The 23,234-nt window shown below is 41.3% G+C and overlaps 1 protein-coding gene across 2 annotated transcripts; it reads left to right on the top strand.

The window, feature by feature from the left end:
• Nucleotides 1-5,361: 5,361 nt before the first annotated feature.
• Nucleotides 5,362-23,234, top strand: LOC145443607 (uncharacterized). 2 transcript variants are annotated; one of them, XM_080321548.1, is made up of 2 exons: nt 5,362-8,545; nt 21,004-23,234. In XM_080321548.1, the coding sequence occupies exons 1-2, from the start codon at nt 8,540-8,542 to the stop codon at nt 22,075-22,077; spliced, it is 1,080 nt and encodes a 359-aa protein (XP_080177674.1). In that variant the 5' UTR covers nt 5,362-8,539; the 3' UTR covers nt 22,078-23,234. The 2 variants fall into 2 exon arrangements, with proteins under 2 accessions (XP_080177674.1, XP_080177675.1); XM_080321549.1 differs by lacking the exon at nt 5,362-8,545 and adding an exon at nt 8,570-16,083.

Raw genomic sequence — 23,234 nt, 5'->3', positions numbered from 1 at the left:
CAAGTAGCTGCCTACGTTCTGATGGGTTCAGATAGGGACGTGACGTATTTTAGAATAGTTGAAATATACGTTGACTAACCTAGGAGCGCAATGTTTCCTCTAATTTTTGACGAGTCTGCGTACACTTATCAACTCACTGCTCAGACCCTTGGACGGCAGTACGTAACGACTAAAAAAATGTCATCACTTCGGATTTTTGCGCGCAACTTAGATATTCTGAGCGCAGGGACCGTGTCAGCACTGCGCATTTGCGCACGTGCGCAGCTTAGAGGAAGCATTGCCTAGGAGTTCAACTATTCTGCAGGTGATTTGATAAAAAGGCGTGCAACGTTCAGTAATTCAAACGAATTCCGGCAAGGGCCAGGCGATTGCAGTACCGCGTCAACCAAGCCTAGTGAGTACTAAATCTGTGTCTGATTCGATTGTGCACAATTTCCCACGCCTGATTTCATGGCCGGGCCGATCAATACTAGTTAGCCCTCTAGTGTACTGGACCACGACCTGACATATCGATCTCACGTTCAGACATATGCCACCTTTTGTCGTCACTGATTGTTGATATACAATGTCATTTCCATTTGTCTACTTTCTGCTGACGATTACCCATGAGGAGTGTCAGCCGAAAATATTCGGGTTCATTTCAATATGAACACAGGCCCACTAGACAATTGAATTTGAACTGATATGTAAATGTGTCAAACCCACGTTGCCTATAGTAAGCATCATATCTATGGAAAGCACTGATCACAATATTTGATCACAATTTTCGTCTACAGTGTACATTGTACACAGAGAACTGATGATGGGAAGGGACGAGGAAAGTTAAAGCATAAAGGCTAATCTTTAAACATTGTGATACGTTGAAAATTCATCACTGTGTCGGTAGCAGTACGGAAATATTATTGATTTTTTATTCCTTGCCAACCTGACTCATACGTCCAATTACGTTCGTATTAACAACGAGTGGTGGAGGTAGGCTACTAGAGTACAGACCGGAAATATTGCTCAGCTCAATATGACTGTGTGCATGAATTAATGATCGTTTGCCACATGTCATTCTTCATTAATCACCGTAGCACTACGAGCTGGGAAGCTAACTTTTCGATACATACCCTATTCCGTCCACGCAGTTTAATCATTTCTCGCGGATACATTCCGCTCTACGGCCAATTAGATGGCAGTACTCGTTGCTGTCCTTGCAGTCCGTTTATTGTGTGGAACGTTCAGCGAATTTTCCTGCGATATCCGGTTGTATCATGAATCAATGATACTCGCAATAGTGAGGATGCAAATTATGGATCTAGAACGAGTCATGCACCAGCTGCGAGTCGTTGCTGTTCATGAAATATGAGTATTTAGTCAACAGAAACGCAGGGCCAAATTTGAGTAATAAATGTCGTCAAATCAGGCATATTCACTATCAGCCGATTCGATTGAAATGAGGTCATTCTAGTACACGCATGTCTTAGAGAAATTTAAATATTGCAAAATTGAACCTAGGCAAATCTTCAGCCCTAAATTGAGATTCCGGCGAATAATGTCAATGCAGCGTATTCACTCATCCTATATTCTCTTTCCAATCACGCGAGTGAGTGTACTGTACAAGTTAAAGTGCGATTTTGCGCGTAACTTGTCTTGAAGCAAAGTGAGAGGTCTCTTTGCAATTTGGCACCTTGTAAGGAAGATAAGAATCAGCCCAATCACATGGTAATAGCGCTTGCATAAGTTAGCAGTGTAGCGTCCGCAGAAAGAGAATGCTTCCGGGGATTTCTGCTTTAGCATTCCTACTAGCAAACGATCTCGGTTATTTCTAGACGCCACTATATCCGGAACCGGAAAGGTTGAATTACCACTCGTTCCACGCGCCCCTGTAACGCGTAATCGATTGTCGACTCAGTAAGCAACCCGCCATAAATATGCGAAGTCATTATGGAACTGGTGGTAACTATGATACGGGTGACTATTGATACTGTTTAAGATAGCCGACGTAGTTCTTCGACCACCTTGTATTGAGACATATGGTATTCGTGATATCTAATCGTAATAGATTACAACAGGGGCGGGCAACTTCTCCAGTCGGCGGGCCGGATATAGGAATATTAGGTACTTGGTGGGCCGGATTGCTGAATCCATACATTATTCGCCCATTTATACACATATAGACGGAATAATCGTATTTAATGAATATATTTTAACGACCGTAATGTCACTTCAAAACCATTTCTCGCCGATATAGACGAAGACAATGTGGATTTGATAACAGCATAGTCATACAGGCGCTGCCATGTCTGCTTCTCTCTGATCAATTAACACACGGTACAATCATGGTGTCCCATAGTGATAGGGTTACCATACGTCCTCTTTTAGGAGGATTTGTCCTCTTTTTTGACTTTTTTGAAAGTGTCCTCGGAGGACGCCCTTCTGCTCTTCTGTCGCGTAGGATCAGTTCTCGATAGAACTGGACTGGAATATCTGTTGCGAGTAACGACCGATATCTAACTGACCGTTAAAGTCCAGACACAGTGGGTTTCCGTAGCTTGTATTGCGAGTAGGATTAACTAAACTGGTCTAAACTAAACTGGTCTTTGTCCTCTTTTTTGAGATTTTGTCCTCTTGTTTGAGAATTTTGGTCATATATATAGCAAAATCTGACTGAGATGCCGTAAATCAGCACCGAAGTGACGCTCTGGCGGGTATTTCGGGAGCTGAGCGGAAAGTTGACCTTTTTTTTATTCAACCACCCGACAATGTGAGTGGAAAACTGTATTTTGGGCACCAAGCGAGTAAGATGACCTTTTTTTGGGTAAAATTTACCATTTTTTGACTATTCTCCTGCGGTTTTGCAAGTCGGAAAATTCTGAAAAAGTGTCCTCTTTTTAGATTTCCAAAATATGGTAACCCTACATAGTGACCGTCTTGCCGAGCGCGAAATTTGATAAAACGGGTATCAATCGAAAGCTACCGCGGTACTGATTGTGCAAATATAACTTTTATTCTGCTCGTGGCCCCGGAACCCCCCAAAATCAGCCTCGAATGTTGCATTGTAATGGAGTTTGGTATTATGACGCAACAATGCCGTCTGGGAGCAACTGAGAGCAGCGCAAACCACAAGCGTATAGGCCATTGTTGCGCAACCGATTGAGCCTTTACATCACACTCTCACTCTCGTGCTCACTTTTGCTTTTGAGCTGCTCAGACGGCTCCAAACACCAAACTCCGTTACAATGCAACATTCGAGGCTGATTTTGGCGGGTTCCAGTGCCACGAGCAGAATAAAATTTATATTTGCACAATCAGTACCTCGGTAGCTTTCGATTGATACCAGTTTTATCAAATTTAATGCTCGGCAAACCGATCAAAAATACCGTCAAATTGCCTTTAGCCAAATGGAAAGTGTGACGTGGACCAATTTCACTGAGCCGTGAGATTTGCTTGTGTCCACACCATATAGGACACTGTGCGATGCAATCCTTGATTAAGATTTCAAGGCGTTCGATAAGCCCGGTACCCTAAATTTACCAAGAAATCAATTCATTAGGGTTGATTACATGGTAAATGCCGATAATGCAAGTCTTCTCGCTTCGACGAACTTACGCGCAAGATCTGCACTCGCACGCTGCGCTCACACGTATTTAATAACATACAGTCACTAAAATTGGACGTTTAAGAAAGTAGTGAGGAATCTCGGCAGACTGGGGCCGCGGGCCACATTATCATGTAAGACGGGAAACTGTCCGCGGGCCGGACAAAATCTCGTCGCGGGCCGGATCCGGCCCGCGGGCCGTATGTTGCCCACCCCTGGATTACAACAATTTCTATGCATTTTCAAGAAATCGTAATCGCAATCAATCATTTGTAAATAATCCGAAGGAATCTTAATCGAATATTTCATATATCTAATCGATTTATTTGTAAAGGAACGATTGCCTTTTACTATGATATATACTGAACATTCGTGAACAAGGTATTGTATCACGTTATTGACAGCAAAAAACGCAGGATTTTCAAACTCCACTGCTCATTGATACCGCACAAATATTCCCTGTGCTCGTCATTGCGTAAGGAATTATCCGCACAGAGTAAATAGATATTCGATGTAGTATAGTATAATTGGAAGAACAACTGTCATGCGGTAGGTCAGGCTATCGATACTCACACAACAGTAGGATAATACTCACTGCTCTGCCTAGAAAGTTCTAAATATGAACGTAACTATCGATATTTGGTTATGCTTGGTTAAACGTTAGTTTGAATGTTGCTTTTTGACGAGAAGTATGTACTGAACACGGAACAAAGATTTGAAATTTTGTACTCGTCAAATAAAACATGGTGATATCTAGATGGAACCATTAGAACTCAACGGATGTCGAGCTGTTCTTAATATAGTACGGGCTCTCACAATCTCTGTATTAAGGGGATTGTATTCAATAGGCATACGTATGTTCAACTACGTGAACCATTCCTTATTAAGGCATAATTTTTATGTCCACATAACTTTTTTTCTAATCGCCCTACTTCAGTGGTGCCCAACCGGGGAAATTACCCACTTCGGCCAGTTGAGAGGAATTTGACAATTTTATGGGGAATCTGGCTTTAAAGATTATAAGGAAAGGTATATACCTGGACTCGCCAAATTGCTCATTCGCATGATAGAACTGGAAAGTATGAAACTAGTTATTCCCAAATTTATGTTCCTTATGGCTGATTTATTGCGGGAAATATGTTTACATGATAATCTGTATGTTTGTGTTATTCATGGTGTTTATCGACTACAATGGTCAGGTCATTTACACCAGGCCGACTGTCTTTATTTTGATACCGTATCTGCCGACTTGTAGCACGGCCCACTTTTATGCTTTTTAGAAGATAGTGGGAATCTTCCCTTTTCGTGCTAGCTGTTTTAAATACAGATTGAGTCCCCATATGTTCTGAATCGAGGAAAGAATATGTAGTCGAATATACACTAGGGCTGTTCAAAAATAACTTTTTTCCCGGATTCCAGCCATTCACTGATTAAATTGTCAGGTCACCCTAAAAAACGCTGCACACCAAATTTGGTTCAATTCCAACAAGGATAGGACTCCGCAGATCCAATTAAAATTTTTAATTTATTATGGAAAAGAAAAAAATAAAATTTTTCAAATTTTTTTGCCAACCCCATGAAATTGCTGAGCTGTCTTCAAAGACGTTGCAAAACAAATTTGAGTCAATTCCGACCAGTAGAAGCGGAGCTATGTGAGTTTTTCGATGATAATTCTCGGATTATCCTTGATTGGTGGATAATCCGCGATTTATCAACGAAAAACTCACATAACTACGCTTCTACTGGTCGGAATTGACTCAAATTTGTTTTGCAACGTCTTTGAAGACAGCTCAACAATTTCATCGGTTTGGCAGAAAATTTGAATTTTTTTTTTAATTTTCCATAATAAATTAAAAATTTTAATTGGATCTGCGGAGTCCTATACTAGTTGGAATTGAACCAAGTTTGGTGTGCAGCGTTTTTTTAGGGTAACCTGACAATTTAATCAGTGAATGGCTGGAATCCGAAAAAAAGTTATTTTTGAATAGCCCTAATATACACACACAAAGACATTATATCAGTAGACCATACGTAGAACTACGTAAGTAACTATATAGCCCCAATCTATATTAATCATCCAAGTCCGAAATAGAGAGTAGAAAACGAAACCATGATGGTACAATTTTAGCTTAGCCTACAACCCTACATTAATTGTTGACAAGTAATATAAACGTAAAAACGATATTCGTTCGATTTAAATCATACAAGAGGGTGGATCATGTGCACAGGGCAAGGTGACCTGTTTATAGAACACCGAGACATTGATATATTAGATTACTTTACTATGCTATACTACTTTTCGACAACGTAGCTTAAGCTCTAACCTCCGATCACTGCGGTTGCGATCAATTTATTTGTGATAAGACAATGGAGTCTCGGTAAAACGCACAATCACTAAGTGATTGGATGCTTTCACAGTCACAGGTTACACCAGCGTAAAAATACCAATCCGAACTTATTCCAGAAACAGCGATTTAGTTGACACCGATTACGTGATACCTTGAAATTGACTCGTAAATTATGCTTCGAGTCGCGGGTCAATCCATATTTCTGAAGCATCGAGTGAAGTCAAGTCAAGTAATTTTTGTAAAGTGACTCAAGTTAAGTCATGCCAAAAAAGTTGACTTGCGTCAAGTCATGACTTGAGTCATCCTAACATTGGCTAAAAATGCGACTCGCGAGATGATATTGATGGGCCTGAGACAGCCTCACGACCAAATTCCTCCTAATTGGGAGATATCTTCCGAATTCGTCAGAATCAGGTCGCTATTGAAAGTGTTAACTCTTTTTAAATGTAACATCTACCCACTCGCGAAAAATACATGCCAAATTTACCAATCCAACTCAAAGTTCTCACAAGTAAACCTAATGATATATTTTTCATTAACAGCTACCCGATTGGAACAAAAATCATTGCAAATATCGCGCGATGTTTCCGCAAAGGAAAGTGACGAAATATCATTATTTATTTATTTATTTTAAAGGCGATATAACATAATGCACCCCGTGTTAAATAAATTAATACGCTTTGACTATGCTTTCCGATTTCATTTGTGCGTACATATTGTCAAACTATCGTGGGGAATAGTGGCGTGGCGTATATAGCTATCTAATCAGAGTTAGTATGGAAACCCTTGGCATTTTGTGCGCATGATGTTTAGTTACTTACATCCTGGGTGGTATTGGGTATCTTTATCCATGTTATTATCGCTGATGGCGATTGCGATAGTGGCACGCTCCACAGCGGTAACACCAATGGATTCTTCGACGATTGGACATTTCTTTTCCAGGGATTCTTAAGCAGGGTCTGTTGACCTCCTAGTGGCACGAAGCACTACATCAGGAGGTACGAGATGCATTGCGGAATTGGGCGTGTATGCTATCTAGAGCTTAAAAATATTTTTCAAGCGAACAAAAAGTGGAATATTTTCTAGCCAATTTATTCAACTGAAAAACCGATTTGGTGTGAATGGGCTTTTTGATGGTAATGCAGGTGCCATCAGAAATTGTGTTGAAAATGGACAGAGGGACGAGAAATATTATTGAAAGCACAAGGTGTGCGATCGCTAAAAAGGTTCAAATTATTGCTATTATTATGGCACAATAATTATTATATTTAACTCAGTTCCAATATCATAAGGAAATCTAACGCTGATTTAATTTGACTTTGGCAACGACATGACCAGTAGCCTGCTTATCTGGACTATACCACAAACCCGGATTAGACTACACTGCTCAAATGCTATGATATCAAATCATTCTTTGGTAAATTCTGAAATATTCTACCTTGGGGTACGTCCAATGTCGACAAGCTGCAATATTGTAATGCGACAGCTCTTACGATGTCATTATGCTTTTGTCCTCTCGAATGGTGTCTGTAACTTATTAGTCTGACAAATTATGGCCAGCACAAAAACAAGTTTATTCGAATACTGTACTTGAAAATGTGATATTATTCCGCACAAAGCATGAATAGTACAATAGTAAATTACATTTTCACGATGACTGTGAAATGCCAGTCTGCAAGGTCCCGTCAAATAAGGCCTACTCGGAAATTATACATTGAAATCCCCTATTATTGATGCTGCGGCCCGCGGTGTCATCAAAAACTAGGAAATTGGCAATAGCGATTGGAAATAGATATTCATAGCAGTACAAATCTGCTATCACATATCCTACTGCAGGGGACACTTCGAGCAACACAACGAATATTTAAAAAATTGCGTGAATAATCTAATGAATAAAATGATTTAAGGTATATCATCTTCGAAACGATAAGGATATGATAAACATAGGTTAAGTTATGAGCGATGTGTCAGTGAAGCATGCGTTGCGATAGATTCGTTTCGTGTTTGCTTAAAACTCATTAATAATGAAATGTGAGACTACTTTGGAACCAGGCATACTATATAACAGGGGTGGGCAAACTGCAGCTCGCGAGCCGCATGCGGCTCTTTGAGCTTTGATTGCGGTTCTTTAATGATTGCACAATGCACATGCATTTCGCGATTTTGCTAAAGAAGCTTAAACTGATTATGATTATATACTGATGTATTCTATCACGTATTAACAATATGCGCATTGTTTTCGTCTTAATACTTTCCTTATGGTTTACGTAACACATGTAAAATTTAGGGAAGATGCCATAAAAGGTTTGAATTTCCCAATAGACCTCTCGAATCGAGTTCACATAAACGTTTCATCGGCAACAATGGTGCATGGTGATCTATCAATGATGAATAATTGTGTTCAACAATGAACTTGATAATTAATGACGGCAGCACAGGTCACGAATATTTCCAGGTGATTACGGATCTTCCATTTGTATTAGGCTAGCAATAACTGCAGAGTTTAACCACGCATTGACGCTGAGCGATAATTGCAAGAAGATGAAGTTTGAACAGGAAAACAGAACTTTTAAAACAGCATTAGAGGAAGAATTTGCATTCAGTGATAATGGAGGTAAGTCACTGTGCTTTATCTATCAAGATTCGCACAATAATTACAAACGCGTAGTAACTTGAAACGTCATTACGAAACCAAGCACCAAAACTCTGCTACGAGTCATTCATTGAAGACAGATTTACGGAGTAATAAGATCACCGAGCTGAAACCTTCCTTGCAGCTGTTCCTGTTCCGCACTGTTTTGACCTTGCAGCCAAGGGGGTAACGCACCGCATCACCACAATATAGAGACTGTAGTATACTGTAGTCTCTTTAACCGCATAACGCTAATCTTCATTTGATAACCTAGCCTACATTGCATTGTGACGTTATAAATTCGTAGTTTTGAAATTTTGTGTTGTGGCATACTTAAAACTAGGATTTTTTATATGCGGCTAGTACTGGGGTGGGCAAACTACGGCCCGCGGGCCGCATGCGGCCCTCCACACCGTTCTGTGCGGCCCGCGAGAGTATAAAGAAAATTAATGAAAATATTGATAAAATGCGTACGAAAAATCGAATGAAAGCTGGGATTTGATTAAATCTTTCTAAGTATATCTCACCATGATAATCCTAAGGTAGTGGTTCTCAAACTGGGGGCGCACCCCCCCTTGAGGGGGTGAAAGCATCTAAAGATGGGCGCGAAGCTAAGCTCAACTATAAAAAATTTTCGCGCTTCGCGCGACCTACGTCCCATTCACACTGGTTACTCTGTATTTTTAGTCAGAATTTCATATTTCAAAATCTCTCATCCACAGTCGTAACCTTCCATGTCATATAACTATCTGTTAGGTTTGCTAGCATCGGTTGAGTTTTGTGAAATGACGATAAGGGGGGCGTGAGCTCTTATAACATCATAAGGGGGTGGGGTGGCGTGTCTTAAAAAGTTTGAGAACCACGGTACTAAGGTGAATACTTCGTATATAATTTTTTATGTTTAATTTCTGGCGCGACATCCCGATCTCAAGGCCCCCGCAGGTTGAAAGGTTTCAACTGCTAAACATCACAGAAATCCTAAACGAGATTTGCATAATTCGGATCAATTGTGTGATTACAGATTGGTCAATCCAGTTTTAATTATTTCAGTGATGTGCTTATAAAACACGATTCGCGCGTGCCTGAGGTAGATTCGTTCTCTGTGTGCGCAGAATTAGGGTATTTATATTTTATCTACACATAGTAGAAGCGTGTTTGAAGCTAACCTGGTTATGATGCTGTCAGTACTGTGTGTCCTGGAACTGATCCAAAAGTGGAATAATCAAATCTATGAACAGATCGCTGCTCACATATTCAAATTTCATTCCTGTTATAAGAATCGGGACAACCTACTTTCATCTCTATAGTTTGACAAATTGGTTATTGAGGTCGACCAGCCTATGAAATCTCGCCACTGTTTCTGACGCGTGTACGATATCATCAAAGCAATGTTTAGATTGTTATAAATAAGCATATATATTATCTACTTGTCCTCACTATATAATCAAATACCCATATTGCGTTTTTGGTTTATGATCCCAATTTTATATAGTGCTGCCCGCGAATGGATTCAGATATTGAATGCGGCCCGCGAGCTTAAAGGGGCACTGCGCTCCAAAAATGATGTGGTCTCAAATTGAAGGTAAAAACGAACAAAAATTTTTGGCCGCGGCCATTTCCTTCAGAACGCCACCGTAATGGAGCTGCAATTTACTGAAATTTCTACAAGACCAGCTGCCGCGGCCGGCTTGACCCGTTACATGGCACGATATCTTCACCGTCGCACTTGCTCGACGCGATTAGGCAGTCACGCAGACGGTGGCGTTCTGAAGGAAATGGCTGCGGCCAAAAATTTTTGTTCGTTTTTACCTTCAATTTGAGACCATATCATTTTTAGAGCGCAGTGCCCCTTTAAACGTTTGCCCAACCCTGGGCTAGTACATGAATAAGGTCTGCCTACCCCTGCTATATACGTATAGGTACATTTAGTAAATGACGAGCTGCTTATAAACAATGATGGCGACAATTCGTCTGTTCGTCTCTACAAAAAAACGTTCTACTTAAGACAATAAAATTTCATGAAATAAAAAATTGTCATTTCTAGACTTGGACTTTGTTTGATTTCGTTGAACTCTGAATATCTACTAACAGATCGCTAGTTGGCGATGAAGAGTCCACACAAACTCCGTTATTAGAACTCGGCGGTGCTCGGTCTCGAACCAGCTACCAAAGGATGGTGTGAACATGAGGTTCGCGTTCGCGTTCTGCGTGAGAACCTCTGAAAATTGGAGATTCGCGTTCGCAAACGAGCTATGATAGGTTCTGCACTGTGAACCTTTTTCATGTAATAAAATTTTCACGTCATTATAACATCTTTGGTTTCAATTCTTTACTTTTCAATTTAGCGCCACTCTCCACATTGGGCGGTCAGCACTAAACAAGCATGCACCTTGCAAATTTCAAAAATTATTTGCGCGAAAGTTTTCTCAGAATATTCAGCTTCCTTTTTTTACTCTCCGCTATGAGCTTTGCCCGCAATCGCAGAATAGCAAGAAGGAAACAGGCTAGATGTGGGAAGCCAGCGAATCGTGCTTACTGCTTAGTCAACCATAATCAAATATTTATATCAACGAATTTATATGAAGAATGCATCGATGTCTAATGCGATTAGGCAGTCACGCAGACGGTGGCGTTCTGAAGGAAATGGCTGCGGCCAAAAATTTTTGTTCGTTTTTACCTTCAATTTGAGACAATATCATTTTTAGAGCGCAGTGCCCCTTTAAACGTTTGCCCAACCCTGGGCTAGTACATGAATAAGGTCTGCCTACCCCTGCTATATACGTATAGGTACATTTAGTAAATGACGAGCTGCTTATAAACAATGATGGCGACAATTCGTCTGTTCGTCTCTACAAAAAAACGTTCTACTTAAGACAATAAAATTTCATGAAATAAAAAATTGTCATTTCTAGACTTGGACTTTGTTTGATTTCGTTGAACTCTGAATATCTACTAACAGATCGCTAGTTGGCGATGAAGAGTCCACACAAACTCCGTTATTAGAACTCGGCGGAGCTCGGTCTCGAACCAGCTACCAAAGGATGGTGTGAACATGAGGTTCGCGTTCGCGTTCTGCGTGAGAACCTCTGAAAATTGGAGATTCGCGTTCGCAAACGAGCTATGATAGGTTCTGCACTGTGAACCTTTTTCATGTAATAAAATTTTCACGTCATTATAACATCTTTGGTTTCAATTCTTTACTTTTCAATTTAGCGCCACTCTCCACATTGGGCGGTCAGCACTAAACAAGCATGCACCTTGCAAATTTCAAAAATTATTTGCGCGAAAGTTTTCTCAGAATATTCAGCTTCCTTTTTTTACTCTCCGCTATGAGCTTTGCCCGCAATCGCAGAATAGCAAGAAGGAAACAGGCTAGATGTGGGAAGCCAGCGAATCGTGCTTACTGCTTAGTCAACCATAATCAAATATTTATATCAACGAATTTATATGAAGAATGCATCGATGTCTAATGCGAACAATCTTTCGGGCGTAAGGGATCTATTTTGATTTGATATCCTAATTGTATCGTAAAACAAATCCGTCCAAACCGACGGAAGATACCGATTTTGTGGATCCATTACATTTGATTGTTCCAGTTGAAACATTACGTGGCGTCTCAAAAGTCAGCATGTGCTCCAGCATTGTGGCATAATGTGGCCCGAGTCGTCGCTAATTATCATGCACAGTATTAGATTACTTTACGAAAATGTAGGGTTGAAATTAGTAATATGACGTCACGTGACGTCATAGGTTCATGTTCGCGTTCACGAATAACCTTTCAAAAAGGTTCGCGTTCACACGAGTAAGAACCTTACAAGGTTTCGCACCATCACCGCAGACACCATTGATGTCGTGTTGGTGGTGGTAGGTATTCATGGATTCTGTCGACTAATATGGTCATTTACACCAGGCCAATATTCTTCATTTTTTATTGTGTGACTGCCGACTTGTAGCAAGGCCCACTTCTAGGCTTTTTATAAGACGCGGGTAACATGGCGAGACGGAGCCTAGATAAACCTCCAACACTTAGGTAGTAATTCTGGAGTCGACATCTGTCGGACTCGAACCCGCAACCCATTGGTGTTGCAGCTGAGGATTATACCATTTCGATATCTTGCCATTGTTGCCATTGATGTCGTGCCGATGTCGTTTTACACAATGTACTGTGTGTACACGTACACTGTACGATGCAATTCTCTGCATACTGCTGAAGTGTTCAGTCACGTTCAATACACTTTGTATTGTTGCGTTTTATGCACTGTGCCGCTAGCATTTTGGCAGGGTTGTAATGACTCGAGTCATGACTCGACTCGAGTCCGACTCGAGTCACGATTTTCTGATGACTCAACTTGACTCGAGTCATTTTTTCAAAATATGGAAATGACTCGACTCGACTCGAGTCAATCTGTGTATTGACTCGACTTGGACTCAAGTCATTGCGCATGACTCGAACCAAGTCGTTGACTCGAGACTCAGACGGCCATGACCGACATTTCATTGAATTCCAGAGCCAACACACTTTTGGGATTTCGTCTGCTGGTACTGGTACTTGAAAATGCGACCACAAACTGCTAAGAGTGAGGAAAATTGGTATATTTTAAATGCGAACCATTCGAAATTACCAAACAGAGTTATAAAAAAGTGGGTTTACCAATCCTTTAACTGGAAACTGCGCAGTGAACACAATGACTTGGACTCGGACTCGAGTCATAATTCTATGACTCGGACTCGACCCTCTGCTCGCTGACTTGGACTCAGACTTGACTCGGTGGTGAATTGAAATGACTCGACTTGACTCGAGTCAAAACTATAAAAGTGAGATTGACTTGTGACTCGGAGCCTTGTGACTTGGTTACAACCCTGCATTTTGGTTTAGCTATCATCGTTATTAGCAGATGATAGCGGGGTTACTATATTTGAGTATGCAAAATGACGGAGAATTATGTGAATGTCACGACAGCAAACATTGAAATGTAACCAAAATATTTGTACTACCCGAGACATATTTTTATATAATACTTCAATTATGTATCTTCATGAGCATATTTGCTGTAGCTCAGCAACTCTAAGTTGTACATAAGTACCTTAATTTGATTAGCTGCGTTCGAAATATGCAATGCCGTTTGTGGGTATACATTTTCTGGCTCATTATACCGTTGTTTACTCCTCTGCCAAGTATTCGTGAATTGTATTACAAGGTGTTGATAATTTTAGACAGTTGTAAAAATGTACCTGTAACACTAATTGACAAGTTTCTTTCTCCTGAAATCGCCGTACTAACCGTTGTCGGTTATCGCACGAACTACAAAACGTAAAAATTCACGATTGTACAATGTTGTGTCTGAAAATTAGATAATCGTGTAACAACGTTAAAATTTGAAAACTTCTCGTTAGTAGGGGAAAGCATTTTCAGGCTCTGGCGACAGCATGCGGCACCACAACTGTGGTCATCGAAGCGTACAGTGCTTATTGAAGGCGTTGCGCAAATCGGGGCATCGATTCACGACGCACCGGTTGCGAACCACTGCCCTATCAGGGTCGTAAATGTCGAGCATGGGTGTTAGAACCACATCGTTACGATGAGCTGCAACTCCGTATTGAATCTGCCTAGTTAACCAAGTAGCATTATTATTATTATTTTTTATTCACAATAAAACTAGTAAATACACACATATTCCGGGGAGCAACCTGCCCCCAAAGGAAAATGGCGAGATTGGAGTAAATTTTTAACATTTCAGTAATACAGTCAAATTGTTATACCTATGCAATACATGAAGAGGCCAGATTGCAGAAATGCGGTAGATGGGGAATTGGCAATTATTATTAAATATTATTATTAAAACAGTGGTACTTTTAGCCTGTTCAAGGCCTTGTGTTCCACGACATGACAATGCAACAGTTTATTGCATTTCTTCAGCTAGGTGTTTTTGCTTTTTCCTGCACTCTAGAAGGCAGTCTCTGTCACGCTCGCTCGCTCGGTTCTGTTGCTGCCGAATTATAGCTCGGCTCACTGTAGTTGGACGTTTTAACTCACTGCTATTGCAGCGAGGTCGGCGATGAGGAGCCCTTTAACCTCCGACACATAGAAGTTCGTCCGAACCGGGATTCAAACCACTACCATTGGTGTCGAGACGTTGGTGCTTGATCAACTGCGCCACTTGCTTCCCCAACCAATTAACAGAACCATGTCACTTCGGCTACACCTCAAATCTATTTTATAGCAGTGTCGGATACACAATATAATGGCCCCTTCATCTCGCTTTGTAATAGTAAAATATCCTGAGCCGTGCGCGTAAAAATACATAATCGGTTGAATTGAAACCGCCACTTTTTCCATAACAATAGCAGTGACAACGGAAATACCCGTCACGCTACTCCAGTTTGTTCAAGCATAGTACAGCTGTGGTAGCACGTCATGATAATGTGAGTTACCATCAGATTGAAATCAGATAGCTACTATAACTTACCGCTAACCTCTAAAAGTATTCGTGATTTTAAAGCATAAATCGCGCACACGTCCGAGGATATACACACGTATATCAACCTTAGCTATTATAGCAGTGTGCCGCCCTGACCAGATTCAGACTGCGACCCTCGAGCTAGAAAGTTTACCGCTTCCCTACTCGAATCAGCGCTCGATCCCACAGACCCGTTACCTATTGGTTCTCAATTTCTAAGGAGAATCACGGTTTAGGATTATAAAGCTCTGTGGATTATACATGATAGAAATATAAACGATAAGATTATTTCTATCGACACCTGTATTTCTTTTGCCTGATTTCGCGCTATGGGAGTATGATTAAATGTCATTCGAAATCTTATATTTTCGGAAAAATCCGGCCCAATCCCATGACTTTCGAAACTATAACTCAGGTGTGCTAAAGGTTTGGTTCGCGTGACGATTTTGAGCGTCCCACGGCAACCTCTCGATCAAATTACTCCTATTTAAGCGGGAGAAAGCCATGACAAATATGTATCGCGACAAATCCGCTAGTGAAAGCAACATCTTACCGATCATGAAAAATTATGCCAAATTTGAAATAATTGAGACGGAAGAAGCCAGTGGTATCATACCATAGTGTAACGCGGTTCGCGTTACAAAAAGTTCGAACATCTCATTAGAGATTTTTACAGCCACATCGCTTGCCGTATTTTTCAGTCAGGAGGAGCTTGCTCGGGAAAGATCGCCTGTCATCTGGTATTAGGTAATATAATAAGGAAGACGCAACTGTTAAAATGTTAAAGTTGATTATAGACACGTTTGCCCCGCGCTATAATTTGTTACTGCTACGGTTTCTCTCCCTGATGTTTTTAGTCAAGCTGTTAAGTATTTACTGGCAATCCACGTTTAAAGAGGTGGCGTTTATGAACGTTTGATCCGACGCGACTATAATGCTCAAGGCCATATTTCTAAGACACAAATAATAATCTTTTCGAGTGTGCAATTTAATGTCTTTTGCTGGGAATTTACGGATTACAAAGAGCGGGACACAGTGCACCGTGTAGCGAGTACGGAGCAGGTTGTATGTATTATTATTCGTTATCATATTGGAAAGACAAATACCGAGAATATGTATATTGCGTATAGCTGCGTGGGTGAACGCTGGAATTGTCATTTCTCTCAATGTTCTACTTCCTGAAGAGCGCAATATTGAATGCGCGCATTTCTTTGCTCTTTCCTGTGATATAGACTTGTTTTCCGTTTTACGAGGTACTGTGTCATGCTATTAGTCGATCAATCGAACACAGGTTGCGGGGAATTCCTTTAATGGCAAAGCAAGATATTGCAGTATACCTGGTAGAGCCGTTTGTGTAATAGTTATCGAACTGAGTTAAGGAAGTATTCCACCGAAATAACGCGATAGTATTATACCTACTAGCACTAATACATTCTGCCAATCACAAAGATAGTCACTTGAAAGTGCAAGTATGAGTTCGTGTTATGGGTTGTATGATTCATAGAATAAGACAATTTTCCATCCACTTTCGAATCCGCCTCAGATCATAACAATCGTTTTTTGAATTCGTCTTGATTTGAGATATACCAATACGAGATTTTTAGAGGGTGTGCGTTGTGCTTCCTGTTCAGCATAATCATTGTTGTTCAAGTCTCGCGGGGTCCATTTTCTATATGTAATACATAATGATGAGATTGCTTAATTCCAACGACGCTTCAAAATCGTCCCATTTAAAATGAATATGAACAGCGTGAGCGTTGTAAATTGTAGGGCACGGGTGTCAATCTCAAGTACTGTCGCTACCCTGATTCAAAATTTTGACCAATCAAATATTTCCAAAATGTTGCCTTCAAATTCATACTTAATGCTTTACTATCAAGCCCATAGGCGCCGAGTTACGGGGTGGCGGGGTGGCGCAGCCACCCCATGAAACATTTATGGGGTGGCGGCCACCCCATACAATAAGATTTAACGCCCGCCGTCTGCGATTTCAAATCATCAGCGCTGTCAATTAGCGAATCCGTGATAGCGCGTAAATGCCAACTATTTACCATTAATCGATACGTGCGCGAATAATTGAATACGCATCTTCGTTGGCGACGACGAACTATAGTGCTTAAAACGCCCCAATAAATTGTAATCCGTGATTAGTAAGTAATCAGACAATCGCAGCAATCTCCCAACAATTGTCGGGATGTCCGAATTGGAACCCCATTGTGCTGTACGCAAGTTAAGGAATTACTGATTAGATGCGCGCTTTCTCGTTTGCTATCATCTGTAGGCTACTAATTCTTGTCTGCTTTATACAATCGACAGTGTTTGATTTGTTATTAATACTGCGCAATGTGCAGTGCACGGCGTTGAATTACGTTGTCAAAAATTGATGCAACTCGTGATTCTCGGTGGCGCAAATTCTGAATTCATTCGATTCGTTTCAACGGGAACATTCTATGTTCCAATAAACTGTATTGCTGGACGGACCGTATCGAGCGCAACCGTATCGCGTATCGAATTTCACACCTTTGGGATATGTATTTCTATTGATAAGGTCGCGGCATGCGCCCATATTGCTCTTACTGCAATAACACGTGGATAATTAAAAGCGCACCATTTTACGATCAAATTGGACTGGCTGATCGGGCCCGGGCACCCGGGCTGATATTAACCAGCGGGTTGTCGGCATAAAAACCCCAGGTGCGTAGCCAGGGAGTTTCTCATTTATAACTAGAAATCCCATCCTTTTGAAATGCCAATTCACTAATTCGTATTATCGATGCCACGTAATGCAAATTAGCGAGAATCACTTGTATGCGAAATGGGTCATCGATATCTCATGTGCACTATCGTCGGTGGTTTGATTTAGCGCGTCCGCCTGCAGGCCTGTTACCGTCCGCAGAAACACTTTCGCCAAACAGTAACAATCTCTGAGTGTAATATTGTTTGTGTTTATGTATCCTTTTCAATAAAGCTTATGCCCGCGTCTGAACAAATGGTGCTCATTGCCATTGCCGAATCTGGGTAATTAGGTATGACTAGCGCACCCTGAAGTTGTAATTATTGCGGGTTTGCGGCATGTCTGCAATTTCGTTATCAGCGCAACTCTGCCGGCCGATTGAACAGTCCGATAAAATTGATCGCTATTATGTATTTCGTACAGATCACTGATGCTGATTTCAGCAAACTAACGATCCTTATTAGATCTACATATTCGACCTCATCGTTAGAAACGTAGATTTCATCGCGCGCTCTGAGAAGCACCATCTCCTATCGCGATTTGACGACCAAATATACGTCCACCTTCTACAAATTAAAGTTTATTATTTGCATCGATGAGGGCTGCAAGCCGCATCTAAAATATTTTGTGAACCATTTTTGTGATAAATATTCTCGGAGCGCAAAGTTGAACAGTGTTTTATTGTGTGTGCCTGCTCGTCGGAATATATTCCAGTGTCCATAATATTAATCCAATTATGCATTGCGAACGTAAACGGGAAATTCGGCGATGTCGTCAAAATCGACGTTCTAATCAGCAACCAATTGTCGCGATGCGAGCTACTCGATACTAAGTAAAAACCCAGTGTGTTGGCGGTAAGGGATAATTACTGATTAGCCGCGCGCGTTTGTAATCATCATTCTTGTCCGTCTTTCGTGTTCCAGAATTGTCGCGCTATGTTACTGCTCAGTGCTCAGTCCACCGACGAATGTCGTGCGCGCGGCAATCAATGACCTAATTTCGCAATCATCTCAGCGAGAGATCGCGTCGCGTTGCATTGTGCGATGCGATATGCGTGCACAGACGAATTTCGCTAATTGGTCGCGGTCCCGCGTAACACTGATAATACGACTTGTTGAATTGCAACTGAATATTAGCGTCAGAATGGTCATTTCAAAAGGACGGGGTTTTGCGTTTCAAAAGGAGGGGGTTTCGACACCCCCTGGCTACGCGCCTGCCGCCACCCCATGCGAAAATAAAAGCCGGCGCCTATGATCAAGCCTATACATAGTAGTTATATTACCCGATCACAGGCGGTCAATTTCAAAATTAGCAAACAACAGAATTGTTAGCATATTTCTACAAGCTCCATTTGCTTTAATCGTGATGCGGCGTTACAATTTGCTTCTTTATTTTAAAATCGACATTCGGGTTTCTCTGAAGGCCGAAGACCTTTTGAATCAAAAGTCACATAGCACTGCGATCAGCGATATTTGAATTATATTCCTCTTATTTTCTTCATATAACTTACATTAATTGTTAAACATTGGAATGGACTCTTTTGATTGCCGTTTTCGAGAAAGCTAAGTTTGCATTTTTTGCCTACCGCAATTTCATGTCAGTGTCAGTGTTCCTAATGGTGACTAGAGTAAAACATTTGCTGTCTTGAGCGATTATTTACATGAATGTAATTCTTACTAAACATCTCAACTTTGGTTAGAAATATGCTGAATAATACGGGCAATTTTCCATCTACTCATAATTGCTCGCGGGCCTGATGCGGTCCACGGGCCGTATGTTTGACATACCCTTTCTGTAGGGCGTACTGTAGACCTACACGTTGGGTAGGGTTACCATATTTTGGAATCGGGAAAGGAGGACACTTTTTCAAAATTTTTCTAACTTGGAATACAGGAGGTAAATCAGGAAAAATGATAAATTCCTCCCACTTCGTGGTCGGTTGACTAAAAATAAGTTCGACTTTCTCGCTCAGCGCCCAAAATACAGTTTTTCTTTCCAATTTATAGGTGGTTGACTAAAAAAAAGGTCAACTTTCCGGCCCAGCTCCCGAAATAGTCGCCGGAGCGTTACTTCAGTGCTGATTTAGTGCATCTCAGTAGAACTTGGCACTACATTTAACCAAAATTATCAAAAAAGATGACAAAATCTCAAAAAGGAGGACATTTTCAAAAACCTGGAAAAGGAGGACAAATTCTCCTAAAGGAAGACGTATGGTAGCCCTAACGTTCGGTAGTGATGGCGACCTAGTTCGCACAAGTCCGAGGATTTAAAACTCGCGCAATTTCACGGATGAACTACTCCGCAGACTAGGAGACGTCATTGTATCATAAAATGAGTTCTAGATGGCAGGATCGAAGGATTTTTGATGTTGGAGTGTCGGGTCTTTGATATCGGTGACTTGACTGCTGAAATGAAGCGTCGGTGGTTGATTAATTGGTACTACATACTTGACCCAGACACTTTTTCCAAGTGTATACGTTTGGTACGGAAAGTGACCTAGAATTATACTTACATTTAATTGTCATGTAGGAACGGCGTACTTGTTTGATGCGGATGGAATCAGCTTTATTGACCTCAACGTCGTACCGATAATTACATTCATAGCTGATCAATACTGGGCTCTCGTATTATTCCACATCATTATCGCTGCCGTTTGATATGTTATGTATTTCGGTTACGGGAAAATAAAAGTATGGATCTCTCTCTCTGAGTTGGAAGCTACGTATGCGCAAGAGATGTTCACGGATCATGGTTTAAAGTTTGCTATTGTGGAATTTTCGAAATATAGTAGCGGAATGAAAAAAAAAACAGCTCAGTCCAAGCTCGTGCGAAAAATCTAAGTTAACAAACAGAGAGTCACTTTCATGGACCTGAAATTTAGGATCCTGCCTTGATCCGGATCAGGCAGTCGGGAATATTATTTGAATCCGGATGCAATCCTATTTCCGAAAATTTTCCCGGATTCCTATCCGGTTAAAACCAAGACTCCCGATCTTGTACATCTCTAATAAGCACGCACACACCGCTCCATGATTGTACTTGATAAAATCTGTGATGAATTGAAAATAATTGAGCATTTAATTTTGCTTGTACTCTACTGTATTGTATACTGCACCCATTGAAAAGTTTCCTTTTTATCACTTCAGACTTAGACACAGACATATAACGTAGTTGCCTCAGGATATCACATGGATCTTTGGATTTCAAGGATGTTCCAACATTGGAATTTTGATATCTGATATTCATAGGTAAGTGGGATGACTTCAACCGACGAATCTCAGGGATCAGGCCTGTACAACACTACCGCAATCGTATCCCCGGCGTGTCGTCGACCGCCTCCTGTGGTGCTTGGATGCGAAAGACACAATGACACGGATGTCTGGTACGCGGAGTGTCACAAGCGGCGAATGCTGTCGCGGATACCTGTTTTCGTATTCGCCTTGATCTCGACTTATCTCTCCATAGCTTTGATATTCAACGCCGCTTTCAGCCCGGACGCGATCAAGTCTTCGAGATACGGAAACTTGCTGCGGCGTTCGCGCGTTTTTGTAACGTGTTTCATCGCGGTTGTTATGACATACAGCTCACTATCGTTTCTCGTCGAGGAGAGTCCTGAAGCCAGTTGTGATTGGTTCGGGAAAGCGGAGAACGCGCTGTATTGGCTCTCGATATCCGTTGTTTATCTCTTGCTGTGGTTTCGGCAGCGCGTCATCTTTGAACAAGACAATCTCTGCCGTGAGATTCCGCATGGAATTAAATTCTTGAGCATATCCACAATATTACTGGTGGTGGCGCTGCCCGTTGTAAATATCGCGCTGTTCTCCAGCTCGGTGACGTTTTGCTACGACCCTGTCCTGAAATTATGCGGCATCAAAGGGTATTCGCTGGCGATTTTTATTTCTGAACTGGTGGTTCCGATTTTAGTGCCGACATGTCTCGTTTCGTTGTTTGCCTTGCCTTTGATAGTGCACCAGCTGTCAGTACGCGGGAGCATTCCCACGTCGGTGCAGAGCAAAGCGACTGTGATGGGCGTCGTGCGTCGGGCTTTGATCATGTCGGTAGTATGTTTGCTGACCGACGTGGGAGCCATACTGTGCAACTCGTATCTGCCTCTTTTGGGTAGCTTTGTGACCCGGCAGATGTCCGTGTTTTGTAATATGTCGTGCATGATTTTGAGTTTTTCCGATTGGAGGGCGGTGGTCTGCTTTCAGAAACCGCACTCAAACGCCCGGAACACTTCAAAAATGCGAACAAGCCTACCATTAAAATCACTGAGTGAGAAAGTATTTAGTGAGGACGATACTTTTATGGAGCTAAAGTGATCTCTTACACGCTATTTTAAATTCCATCTTTTTAATATCGCATTGGTTCCTGGCCAGCAAAATTTTATCTGTGACGCCCTATATTATTTATGGAAACATTTTTGCTACGGATGTGAGTTTATACTCTTATTTGTATGCACTTCTGTGTAATCGAGCTGAATTTTGGCGTTGCATGCCAAGGAGTGGAATGTAAAATCGATTGTGCTACGAATACGAATGCTCAACAGTGCGCAATGCGTCACCAGAATTCCGTGCAGTGTCGCCTGATTGTTTGAAACTGCATGTCGCTTCCGGTAGCTTCTTGCATGATTGATAGTGCTAATCATTTTAAACTACATTTATATACCTCTTTTGCTTTGTACTGGTGTGAATAGCAATTCAATGCAATCAGTATTTGTGATAAGGCGTTCAATTTAAATGTGCGATATGATGTTGTCTTTGGGGTTTGAAGTACAGACGAAAATAAGCATGGTATATAAGCACCATGCATATGATTTATTATCCTGTTATTAGTGTCATATTTACAGCACATTCTTATATCCACATCCGTGCACAATGTAGGCCTACATAAAAAAGAACGCATTCACAGACTTCTATCCCCGCGTTTTGGCGAACCGGTCGAAATCGCTTTCTGTCCTGCTTTATCTTGCACTACCCTTTATATTGAGAATAGTGAGCTTTAGAGTTGATAATCATTTTACTTCTAAAACACGTACCGTATTCGCTTCCAACTGAATCATTTCTTCTGTGCTTATATGCAGGGCCGTAACAGCGCTTTTTCGACCCACCAGAGTGTGTTTCGCCCCCTCGGATAGAGCAATCAACATACCCCCATAAAAATTCATTTCGTTATGCATATTTCTTCCCGGAGCGCATAATTTTTCACTGCGAGGCGTAATTGTACCGCCGGACACATATTGCATGGATAGGACCGGACGAATATATCAATATCGAAGTTTTGTCAAAACCGCCGCGGTCATTTGGGCCAAAGTTTTATCGCCGTCGATATTTGTGACATCTCACTTTTCGGAATTGCATGTTGACCGAAACTTCATATGTCTCCGTCTGTCGCAAATGACCGGTGTCGAAATGCCGGTGTCCAATGGTCTCGCACTCGCGGGTTGCATTCATCTAATAAACTGCATCAACGAATTCAA

This window comes from Botryllus schlosseri, chromosome 7, assembly GCF_051294905.1.
Source record: "Botryllus schlosseri isolate E-star chromosome 7, Bs_hap1, whole genome shotgun sequence".
NCBI classification, from domain to species: Eukaryota; Metazoa; Chordata; class Ascidiacea; order Stolidobranchia; family Styelidae; genus Botryllus; species Botryllus schlosseri.
Note: the sequence above shows the minus strand (reverse complement) of the source record. Positions and strands in the feature narration are given on the sequence as shown.